Source organism: Balaenoptera musculus, chromosome X (assembly GCF_009873245.2).
Source record: "Balaenoptera musculus isolate JJ_BM4_2016_0621 chromosome X, mBalMus1.pri.v3, whole genome shotgun sequence".
In the NCBI taxonomy this organism is placed as follows: domain Eukaryota; kingdom Metazoa; phylum Chordata; class Mammalia; order Artiodactyla; family Balaenopteridae; genus Balaenoptera; species Balaenoptera musculus.
The window spans coordinates 94,142,457-94,154,429 of record NC_045806.1 but is presented as its reverse complement, the minus strand read 5'-3'; the positions used below and the strand labels follow the sequence as shown (position 1 = coordinate 94,154,429).

The window sequence follows — 11,973 nt, the reverse complement described above, 5'->3', positions numbered from 1 at the left end:
TTGAGGTGGCGTTCCCTGATTTTTTTTAAAACATGTAGTTTCTGGATTAAAACAGTAACATCATCATTTCTCCCTCAACAAAATCCAGAAGTGCAACAGTATATGAAGACTAGCCTGAACGAACTGTAAATCATTTTTCAAAGGTTGAGTTATATTTCGGTTGAATTTCAGATCATAGCACATTCTCACCTTGGGATCACTGTATTCCTAAATTCAACACATCAGACTCATAGTAAGGTTACATTTTAAATTGTGCAATATCACTGACTGGCTTTTATAAATATGCACTTATGACCAATTACTGGAAGGGCTGATTTCCCCAAATTTTATCTAAGAAATAAAATGAATTTGCCAAAACTCTACAGAAAAGAGAAATAAAAGGTAAAAGTGGGAGAGGGTAGTATGGAAGAACGCTAGATTCTATACCTGATATCATACTTTAGCCTCAAAAATTTAGAATAAACATATAAAGTGAGATTATAAAATGAGACTGATATTTTCATAAACATGGCAGAATTAATGTGCCCAAATTAATGTTGTTCTTCAAAGCAGTCACCTTAAGCTGCACCCATTTTCGAATGCTGACATTACTCAAATCATTGTGGACTTCTGCTTTTGGGAGGGTGTTCAAAATCCACAATACCACCTCTTAATACCCTCAGTGGTAGAAAATCATAATCTTGTCAGATTAAATTCTTAGAAACAGTCAAAACTAATTTTAGATCCATATTTGGTAAAAATCTGGGCAATCAAGCTGAGTTCTACTTTTTCTGGTAAAAAAATATTTTTCAAGTGCTATCACACAATAGGCACCTTGATAGGCACAATTATAAAATACCAAGACAGTTTCTTGTGGGGTTTGTGAAGTGACCTGAAACTGCTCTTCAGAATCTAGTTTTTTCCTTATCAACTTTGAGGAATAATTTGTGTACAACTACCTGCACCCATTTAAAGTGTACAATTCAGTGAGTCTTCACAGTTGTATACACCCCTAGGACCATCACCAAAATCAAGATACAAAAATTTCCATCACCCCCACATGAGGCCTTGTCCCTCTTTCAAGTCTGGAATCTATTATAGCTTCAAACATGCTTGGAACAGTGGCAGTCTTATTGGAATAAGTTTATAGCCCCCCAGGGAGGAAACATTAAAGAACACCATATTTAGATATAGAATCTCCACTGATTTGGGAACAACCATAATGACTTAACCCTTGAAATATTTGTGTTTAAACAGTAAAACACATTCCAACTTCCAATGGCTTATGTTGTAAATAAACTCAGTATTGGCTTCCCAAGGCTTATTTGATCCATAAGAAATCACACTTTATAATACAGAGGCTCTGACAACTAGACTGTTAGCAGGAAGAAAGGGCAGTAAGGAAAAGCCCCGGCCTTCCCAGGAAATTGAGGGGAGGGTTTTGGATTCAGGAGGAGCTCTGGTAACAGAAGTAGGAGGTGACTCTAATGGGAGGATGGCAACAGCCAACTGAATTTTCAGGTCATTTGAAAATCACATGTTCACACTAGGTAGTTCCTGTATAAGATCCGGTCATATTATTTGAAGTACAGATTCATCCATTTTTGGTCACATCTTATAGGACTTCCTTTTACAACATATATTAAGCAATCAGTTTAAATAACCAAAGCAATGTAGCCTGTAGTCCAATAAGCAGAGTGATGACTGTGCTTAGTATACTTGGGCAGGAGAAGCAGTCAGAATTCTTGAGTGTCTAGTAGGATTCATTGGAACCAATGGCACTAAAATAAATGTTGTGGGAGCTCATGAGGAAACCTCTAAACCCAAAGGGTTAACACATTAGTCTGTAGTTTTCTTAATGTTAAAGGCAACCCAATTTGATAAATTAACTTAAAATTTTTTAACTGTTCAAATTACTCTTCTAACATAGTACAAGTAAACCCATATGTTCTCTTATTTCAACTATAAAGACAAAGACCTTCTCAAGGACATTTCAGTTCAGATAGGGATAAACATCCTTCTCAAGTGAAAGCATTTTAATTTATCTGTTTCTTATAACATAGGAATGCATACCAGTGGTAGGATTCAAGAAAGTATCACTATTTAAACTCTGCACAGGATTCAAGAGGTCTCAAAAACAGGTTGAAATTGAGGATGAAGAATTCCTCCTACCTATTCAGAACAATGAATGTAGTTTGAAGCCAACATTTCCTAGAAGATAAAGAATACTTTTAGAAAACACAGGCAGTGTTTAATTCACTTTCTTAGCCTAGTTGGAGGCCCCAATCACACATCACCATACAGAAAACATATGCATTGAACTTAAGGTTAAAATTGTATCTCCCGAGCTTAATCATGAAAAGGGAAAATTCTAAATGTGTTTGTGTAAATGGCATTTGGCTTTGCAGACTACTATTTTAAAAGCTAAAGCCTCCTTGAGTAACTATTACTTTTATTTAAATATTTTCTGTAGGAAGTGCAAAGTCACTGTCATCCTTAAATGTGTTAAAAAGAATCTTGTACAATAAAATGATTTTGTGTGTTTTTAGCTTCAGTATAAACAAAAATAAAGCATTTACTTTTTTCCTCCAAAATGTATGGCTGCTCAGATTTAAGGTGTTTGTTCCTCCCTTTTCCAACATAATCATTTATAGCCATCTATTTGTGAACAACAGTGGATTTTACACTATCATTTAACCAGCAGACACAGTGAAGGGAGACCTCCACAGTCCAATATATTTTGAAAAGTTCATGACTGAGCATAAACATTATTACTATCATTCTTTTATATCTCCCATTAAACAAAGCTGTATTAAATATTGAGAAAATTGAATAAGCATTCATAAAGAACTTTGAGATGATGACACGAAGGGACCAATACAGCTATAAAGCTATGGCGTACAACACTGACAAACCTTACTGGCCTTATCCTGAAAACTTCTGAGTATCCAAAGAATGATACATGTCGTACAGAGCAGTTTCAATCTGTGGGTCAGTGAGAAGACATAAATTGAGGTTAAGCTGGTCATTATTCAGCTAGTATAATCTGAGTACATTTGGGTAATATTTTCTGAAGTTATCAGTTGACATTTCTTTTAAAGTTTTTTCTGTAGTCATGGACTTTTCAGCAATTAACTTTCCCCTAATTAATTCACATTCCTGAAGTTTTGTCTTTTATTTTACTAATTAACTTTTAGGCCACCAGAACACTGGTTAGCATACCAGAACAGCTTCACTTTCAGCCAAATAACTCAGTTGCAAGTCCTGGCCTTATTTTTTTTTAATTTTTTTTTATTTTTAAAGTCATGTTTATTTTTTTTTTTTACATCTTTATTGGAGTATAATTGCTTTACAAGGGTGTGTTAGTTTTTGCTTTATAACAAAGTGAATCAGTTATACATATACATATGTTCCCATATCTCTTCCCTCTTGCGTCTCCCTCCCTCCCACCCTCCCTTATCCCACCCCTCTAGGTGGTCACAAAGCACCGAGCTGATCTCCCTGTGCTATGCGGCTGCTTCCCACTAGCTATCTATATTTTACGTTTGGTAGTGTATATATGTCCATGCCACTCTCTCACTTTGTCACAGCTTACACTTCCCCCTCCCCATATCCTCAAGTCCATTCTCTAGTAGGTCTCTGTCTTTATTCCCGCCTTGCCCCTAGGTTCTTCATGACCATTTTTTTTTCTTAGATTCCATATATATGTTAGCATATGGTATTTGTTTTTCTCTGACTTACTTCACTCTGTATGACAGTCTCTAGGTCCATCCACATCACTACAAATAACTCAATTTCATTCCTTTTTATGGCTGAGGAATATTCCATTGTATATATGTGCCACATCTTCTTTATCCATTCATCTGTTGATGGACACTTAGGTTGCTTCCATGTCCTGGCTATTGTAAACAGAGCTGCAATGAACACTGTGGTACATGACTCTTTTTGAATTATGGTTTTCTATGGGTATATGCCCAGTAGTGGGATTGCTGGATCATATGGTAAATCTATTTTTAGTTTTTTAAGGAACCTCCATACTGTTCTCCATAGTGGCTGTATCAATTTACATTCCCACCAACAGTGCAAGAGGGTTCCCTTTTCTCCACACCCTCTCCAGCATTTATTGTTTGGAGATTTTTTGATGATGGCCATTCTGACTGGTGTGAGGTGATACCTCACTGCAGTTTGGATTTGCATTTCTCTAATGATTAGCGATGTTGAGCATCCTTTCATGTGTTTGTTGGCAATCTGTATATCTTCTTTGGAGAAAGGTCTATTTAAGTCTTCTGCCCATTTTTGGATTGGGTTATTTGTTTTTTTGATATTTAGGTGCATGAGCTGCTTGTAAATTTTGGAGATTAATCCTTTGTCAGTTGCTTCATTTGCAAATATTTTCTCCCATTCTGAGGGCTGTCTTTTGGTCTTGTTTATGTTTTCCTTTGCTGCGCAAAAGCTTTGAAGTTTTATTAGATCCCATTTGTTTATTTCTGTTTTTATTTCCATTTCTCTAGGTGGGTCAAAAAGGATCTTGCTGTGATTTATGTCATAGAGTGTTCTGCCTATGTTTTCCTCTAAGAGTTTTATAGTGTCTGGCCTTACATTTAGGTCTTTAATCCATTTTGAGTTTATTTTTGTGTATGGTGTTAGGGAGTGTTCTAATTTCATTCTTTTCCATGTAGCTGTCCAGTTTTCCCAGCACCACTTATTGAAGAGGCTTTTTCTCCACTGTATATTCTTGCCTCCTTTATCAAAGATAAGGTGACCATATATGCGTGGGTTCATCTCTGGGCTTTCTATCCTGTTCCATTGATCTATATTTCTGTTTTTGTGCCAGTACCATACTGTCTTGATTACTGTAGCTTTGTAGTATAGTCTGAAGTCAGGGAGCCTGATTCCTCCAGCTCCATTTTTCGTTCTCAAGATTGCTTTGGTTATTCGGGGTCTTTTGTGTTCCCATACAACTTGTGAAATTTTTTGTTCTAGTTCTGTGAAAAATATGGCCTTTTTAAAAAATAAATTTATTTATTTTTGGCCACGTTGGGTCTTTGCTGCTGCATGCGGGCTTTCTCTAGTTGTGGCGAGCAGGGGTACTCTTTGTTGCAGTGCATGGGCTTCTCATTGTGGTGGCTTCTCTTGTTGCAGAGCACAGGCTCTAGGCACGCAGGCTTCAGTAGTTGTGGCACACGGGCTCAGTAGTTGTAGCTCATGGGCTCTAGAGCGCAGGCTCACTAGTTGTGGCACACGGGCTTAGTTGCTCCGCGGCATGTGGGATCTTCCCCGACCAGGGCTCAAACCCATGTTCCCCACATTGGCAGGCGGATTCTTAACCACTGCACCACCAGGGAAGCCCTGGCCTAATTATGTTAAGTGTGATTGGGTGTATAACATTTATACATTGGTTAGGTAAAACAATTAAAAAAGCAGTAATATATCTGGAAAAGATGTGCAACCAGTATAAGCAAATTCCAACAACTCAATAATAAAAACACAAACAATTTGAACACATTTCAAAAACAAATATATACAACTAGCAAATAAGCACGTGAAAAGGTGTTAAACATAATCATAGGGAAATGCAAATTAAAACCACAATGAGATACCACTTACTACCAAACCCACCAGAATGGCTACGATCAAAAAGACTGATACCACCAAATGCTGACGGGGATGAAAAACAACTGGAATTCTCATATACTGCTGGTGGGAGTATAAGATGGTACAATCACTTTGGAAAAATCACCTTCATTTCCGTACTAAACATATACCTAACCTATGACCCAGTAATTCCAAGAGGAATTAAAACAAATGCTCGTAAGAAGACTTGTACAAAAATGTTCATAGCAGCTTCATGCGTATCTAAAAACTAGAAATGGCTCAGGTATCCATCAACAGGAGAACGGCATTTTTGTACAACGAAATGCTGCTCAGCAATAAAAAGAACTATTGACACGTACAACATGGATGAATCCCAAATACCTATGTTAAAGAAGCCTTACACAAAGGAGCACATACTCTGATTCATTTATATACAGTTTAAAAAACAAACTATGATAGGAGAAAAATCAGAAGAGAAAGTGTTTGCCTAGGGGACAGGGATCGGGGAAGCAGGGATTGACTGGGAAAAGCATGAGAGAATTTTCTGGAGTGATGAAAATGTTATCTTGATAAAGGCTTGGGTTTCACAGATGTGTGATTTGTCAAAATTCACTGCATCAAACACTTAAGATTTGTGCATTTCATCACATGTAAACTTTACCTCAAAAAGAAAAGAACCTTTAAAAAAGAAACTTTAACAAATACTGAACTCTAGTTAACAATATCCATGCTGAGATGTTTAGGGGTGAAGTGTATTTAAGTCTGCAATTTTCTTTGTAATCATCAAAAAATAGGATTTATAGATGGTTATGTGAAAAGGTAAGTGTAGTAAAATGTTAACTATATGATCTAGGTAGTGGATATACAGATGTACACTGCAGTTATTTCAACTTTCATGTTTAAAATTTTTCATAATAAAATGTTGGAAAAAAATAAGCAGTGAGTAAAAGAAAAGAACTAGGTTAACAAAAGCCAAATCTATACCGTGCTTCAAAACAACTAGGAGGAAGAAAACTTCTCGAGTAGCTGAAGCTCTTTTAGCAGAGCTAAAAGAATGAAAGAAAATTAAAACAAAGTTCAACTGCTGATGCAAGCAAAGCAACTGAATATAAAACAGTTTGCTTTTCTGTGGGACTATACATGTGGTAGAACTTTTATTTCTTTTATTGTGGTAAGAATATTTACCATGAGATTACCCTCAAGAGATTTTTAAGCGTACAATATTGTTATCTACAGGCACAAAGTTGTAGAACAGATCTCTGGAACTTATCTTGCATAACTGAAATTTATCAAGATAAGAATTGTTACCCTGATCTGGTTAATACACCAGCAAGGAAATAAAAGCTTTTTTAAGTCAAGAACTTTAATACCCTACTACTATTAGGGTAGAATTCTTTTTCTACAATTCTGCAAATGATTTGAAAAAGCTGTATTATATAGTTTAGAAAAAGCCATAAGATCTGCAAGAAAAGGTGTGCTAGTTGACTAGGTGAAGGGACTGATCACCTATATAACACCAATACATCAATAACTATTATTAATATTTGGCTAAAATAGATCTTAACATTTTACTCATTGACTGGCCTGAATTCATAAGAATTGATTCAGTTTAATCTCAATATTGTAGAATTACTCTCCACCCCTCTCATAAAAGGTTTAGCCAGTGGCAGGAGCCACCTACCAGACAAAAAAAAAAAAAAAAAAGCTCTTCAACACTAAAGGATTCCTGGTTTCCAAGCTCCCCTCTGGCAGCCATAAGGAGAAAAGTGAACTCAAAAGTGGTGGTGGTGATTATTAGAAAACAATGAAGCAGTTAAACCTGAAGTGGTTCACTCACCTCAATTAGTTTCAACTATAAATAAATGTCATGGTTTAATATAGTTTAGTTTTACATGTAGCTAGTGAATATTCTTGAGAATTATAGGACTTTAAGAATCAGTTGCCTATACTATAGGCTTCCCCCAACCCCCAGATATCTTAACAAGGGTACCTATGAACCTTATGTGACAGTGTCTCTAAGATCTTGTTTCTTTTCAGGATTCAAGGCAAAATGTTTAAAAACCTGAACTTTTACTAACTTTATAAACATTACCTCTCCAGATGGCCAGTTACCAAGGTAGTTTTTCTTCAACTATTATGAAAGATTTCAAACACAAAAGTAGAGGGAATAGCACAATGAACTCAATCTTCAACAGTTATTATTCAACAGTTACAAACACGCAGCTTATCTTCATCTATAAACCCCACCCCCAGATTATTTTGAGATGATACCCAGATTTATCATTCTAAAGCAGTTTTAGTCACTCAGTAGGTAGTTACCTAAACTCAGGTCCATCCTTTCCTGAAGCTCCATCTTTCCACATACAGGCACCCCACACATCCCTGAAACTGCCTTTGATGACTGAGGCAGGAGAGAAGCGTTCTAAATCAAGTTGCTCCAACTGAAATTTAACATCCTAGCTAAGATGGGGGAAACAAGAGGTTGCCTTTTGCTGTATTAGTTCTCCTGAATTCTTTTTATTATAAATGGAAATATAAATGGCCTCAAAGAGGTTTCACATAAAATGGACAAAATTTGACCCAGATTTAGAAAAATCTAGATTAAGTTCATGCCCTACCCTTCTCCAATGGACTATTTCATTATTCATGGAGATTTATGTCTGAATTAAGTTCTGAATGTATGGTGTTCGCATACAAAAAATCATGATTTGTTTATACTTTTACTTCCAAAGCTAATTAAAAGGTTATGCCTTGATTATAGGCTCTAAGGAAATGAAAGATGTTTTAAATTCACAAGTCTTGAATTTCAACAGTAAAACAGATGCAATATTTTCATCTGCTCTTAATCAAGGCAGAAAACCACAATTAGTTTTGAGAAAAAATATACACAGCATAAAAATGAATTCTAATTGTTTTTCCTCACTATGGAAATGATCCAGCTTTCTACCTTTGGTGTAAACCAGATTTATCTCAGGAAGGCGGTGAAAGTAAAGGGTCCAGAACAAACCACAGTGCCTTTATATCCTCCTTCCCCCAACAATTCTCAATGGTTGAAAGTTGGGTATAACAACAGAGAAAAAGACAGGATGTCTTTTGTAATATCAACAGCAACTATAGAGGTTATATGTAAAAAGTCTACCACTATGCTTATACTATAGGTTGATTAAACATGTTGAGTCTTAGGTTTTTTGTTTTTTTTTTTTATTACCAGAAAGACCACTTTGTTTTTAACCCAGAAGCTGCCTTCTGCAGACTTCTGCTGCAGTACAGGTTACCTTCACCCTCCCAACTCACAAAACAATAGGAGGGTCAGGGCTCACTCCTTGATTATTTCTTAGAGAAGTCTGACTGTAAAGCATAAACAAGTGGACTATACTTGTATGATTTAAACAGACCATTCATACCATTGATTTCAACACTGGTAACAACAATTAGGTTGATCTTGGGTTTTTAAGTTAATAATAAGCATCTCATTAAACTGCATTAAATTAGTAATGGAAATCAAGGCAAGGCAGCAACCTACAAGTTTAAAAAATAAACAAATCAACTGGAAGCCTAAGGCAAATGTACTTACCTCAAAACCGCACAATTTCCAGACCCACATTCTCAAGATAGACTACAACCTTCTAAAACATTGCTTAGAAGCTAATTAGTGAACCACTGACAGTTGAAGAAATAGGACAATCACTTGCTGTGAGTTATGTACATTTCAGAAATGCTGGCATATTTGAAAAATGTTGGAGAGGGGTTGTTCCATGTTTCAAGCTTGACTAAAATAAACCTTTAAACATAAAACAATCTGTAGGCTGCACAAATTGAGAACCCAAGAGGTTAGCAGAGAAAAAGCTGAAACATTAATACAGAGGTTGTTAGAAAGATCAGTGCACTGTTGCCCATCTTTCTTTATTAAAGTTGTCAGATGCCAACTTGTAGAGCAAGGACTTGGAAAGATCCAGGATGCAAAACCGAAACACTACCAGTTCCATGTCTATTACGAAGCAGAAGCCGTAACTAGTACACTGACTGATTTGAAACTCACTGTTATCAATCATCTTGAGAACAGTATACTGAAGATAGGATATCTTCTTTGCAATGGATTCCACTCTAGTTCTTTCACCTGTTCAAGCACCTTGAGCCCTGAGTCTCAACTGGTTCTTTTTGCCTGGGGTATAGCTGAAGGTGGGAAAGAACAGAATGATTCACAAACATAAATAACTTTTAAAGGAGGCAATATAAATAGGTTTTGTAGCAACCAAAGAACACTTTTAAAATAGCTGTTTGTAGGTGAGACAGAGCAAAGCATTCATGATGAATTAATTACCCCTCAGAGGAGAACTGAATGAATACAGAAAATCTTGTAGTCTTCGGGTAGACGAAAGGGAGAGAAGGGAGAAGGCAGAAAGGCTGATAAAATGTGTCTCACAGAAAGCTGAAGACAAGGCAGGCCTGGAGAGATACAAGGTTAATCTAAACAATAATTTAAAGATTCAACAGCCATTAGAAATATAGGACAATGAGAAAGTAAGTCTAGATTAAAGTTCCATAACAGATTTTTTTTTAAAAAAACAGAAACACAACTTAAAGGGACATTCTCAAGGGAAAAGAACTGGATATGGTAGTATGCATTGCGATGTCCTGAGATTAAATAACATTTCAACTGACCCTGCCAATTCATGCTATAAATTCACATTTTCTGGCAACCAAAATACTAGGGGGAAAACATATGGGAACAATCAAATGTCTGGTACTCTTTGCTGCCATGAAAAAGCAAAAGAAAATCTCACTCATCTTAGCAATTTTAAATGCTAATTTTTATTTACTGTAAATGTGCAACGGACATCAATACTGTGCAGGAAAATGGTTACATAAATCCAATATTAAACAACAGCACATGGGATAAATCTAAAGCAGAGCACCATGTGCCTTCAGAACTGATTAATATCACAGAACACAACTCAGTTCAGACAATTCTTAAGAAACCTGAAGAGCACTCTCAGTTAATATTAAGCTAGTTACCCAGAAACAAATGCTCTTGGTTTTGTTGTTTCATTTTCTAGGAAAAAGTAGTTTTTCCAATTTTGCATGGTTTAATACGATGTGTGACATCTGAACCAAGGCAAGAGTTCGTCAGATTTACTCCTTTTATCAATTGGTACCATCAGCTAATACAAAGTTGACAAGCTGGCTGACAGGAAAAGAGCTGAATACAATGAAATATGCTCAAATATGGGGCCAGTTGTACATCCATCTCAGTGTCCTTATTCACAACCCAAAGAAATATTTCTTTATTTTAAAGTACTATTTTAAATCAAAAGATAAAATAATCTTAAAGACAGATACAATAGTAACCACCCTAACCACCCTAAATCACTTAAACACTAACATAAAACACTTTTAAAAAACCAAACAACAAGAAAAATGGCAGTGCAAGAACACGTCATACTGCTGAACCTTACATATTCTGAGGTACATAATGAGAAGGTGAGGGAGGTGAAGCAATATAGGCAAGTGGCCCAGGACTCATAGCACCACTAATTTGAGAACCAACATATGCTGCACCGACTGGATGCCAGGGGGCAACACAGGGATGATCTGGCACAACAGGAAGGCAGGAATCAAAACCTGGCAAAGGTCGCTGCCCACAGGGATCTGACATCACTGGATAATAGAATGCTCCATGAGGGACAGATGCAGGGTCAGCATTTGGAAAAGTACCTGAAACAAAGAAAGCATATAGTACACTTCATATACAAAGATTCATTAACATGAACATAAATGGATGTTCCTACAGGTAAAAATGAAATTTAGCATTAACTCCAAGAAAGATCATAGCAATTGCAGCAGGAGCACTTTAGATATGAACATTAGTGACTAAAAACAGGCTACTAAAATATGAAAATTTTCTAATTAAAAAAATTAAATATATAAATGTATGTACAATGTGTCAGCTGTATTCTACCTAGAGACAGCTGCTATCCTGGGATGATTTAGATATCAACAGACTACACAAAGAAACGTTCTCTAGAGTCATTCTTGTCAGTTCAGTTCTTATAAGAGTTCGTCACAATTAAGTTATCAAACAGTTTTCCAGTATAACACACACCATCCAAATAACCATTTTGTATTATTTTAGCAATTAAAAACTTAGGTGTTTTTACAGTCTGGTCTATACTTGAAGGCAAAACTCTGAAGAGCATCCCAAAAGACCAAACATTTAAGTGTCATCTCTTGAATGTCATGAACATGCTAGCATCATTTAAAATTTACAGCACTTTCACTACCATGCACCAGTTTCAATGGAAATAAACAGATGCTGTTCTGACCTTATTATAGTAACTATATAAATATTTAAAAAAAGGAGTTTCTCATTACTTGGGATAACTTAAGTTCGTTTTGTGA

At 36.0% G+C, this 11,973-nt stretch overlaps 1 protein-coding gene across 1 annotated transcript in view; it reads right to left on the bottom strand.

Moving 5' to 3' along the window:
- Positions 1-5,544: 5,544 nt before the first annotated feature.
- ALG13 (ALG13 UDP-N-acetylglucosaminyltransferase subunit) overlaps positions 5,545-11,973 on the bottom strand; it is a 73,163-nt gene continuing 66,734 nt past the window's right edge. The window contains 1 exon segment of the mRNA XM_036839482.1: positions 5,545-11,289. Within this exon segment, the coding sequence (XP_036695377.1) occupies positions 11,027-11,289 (263 nt within the window). The 3' untranslated portion in view covers positions 5,545-11,026.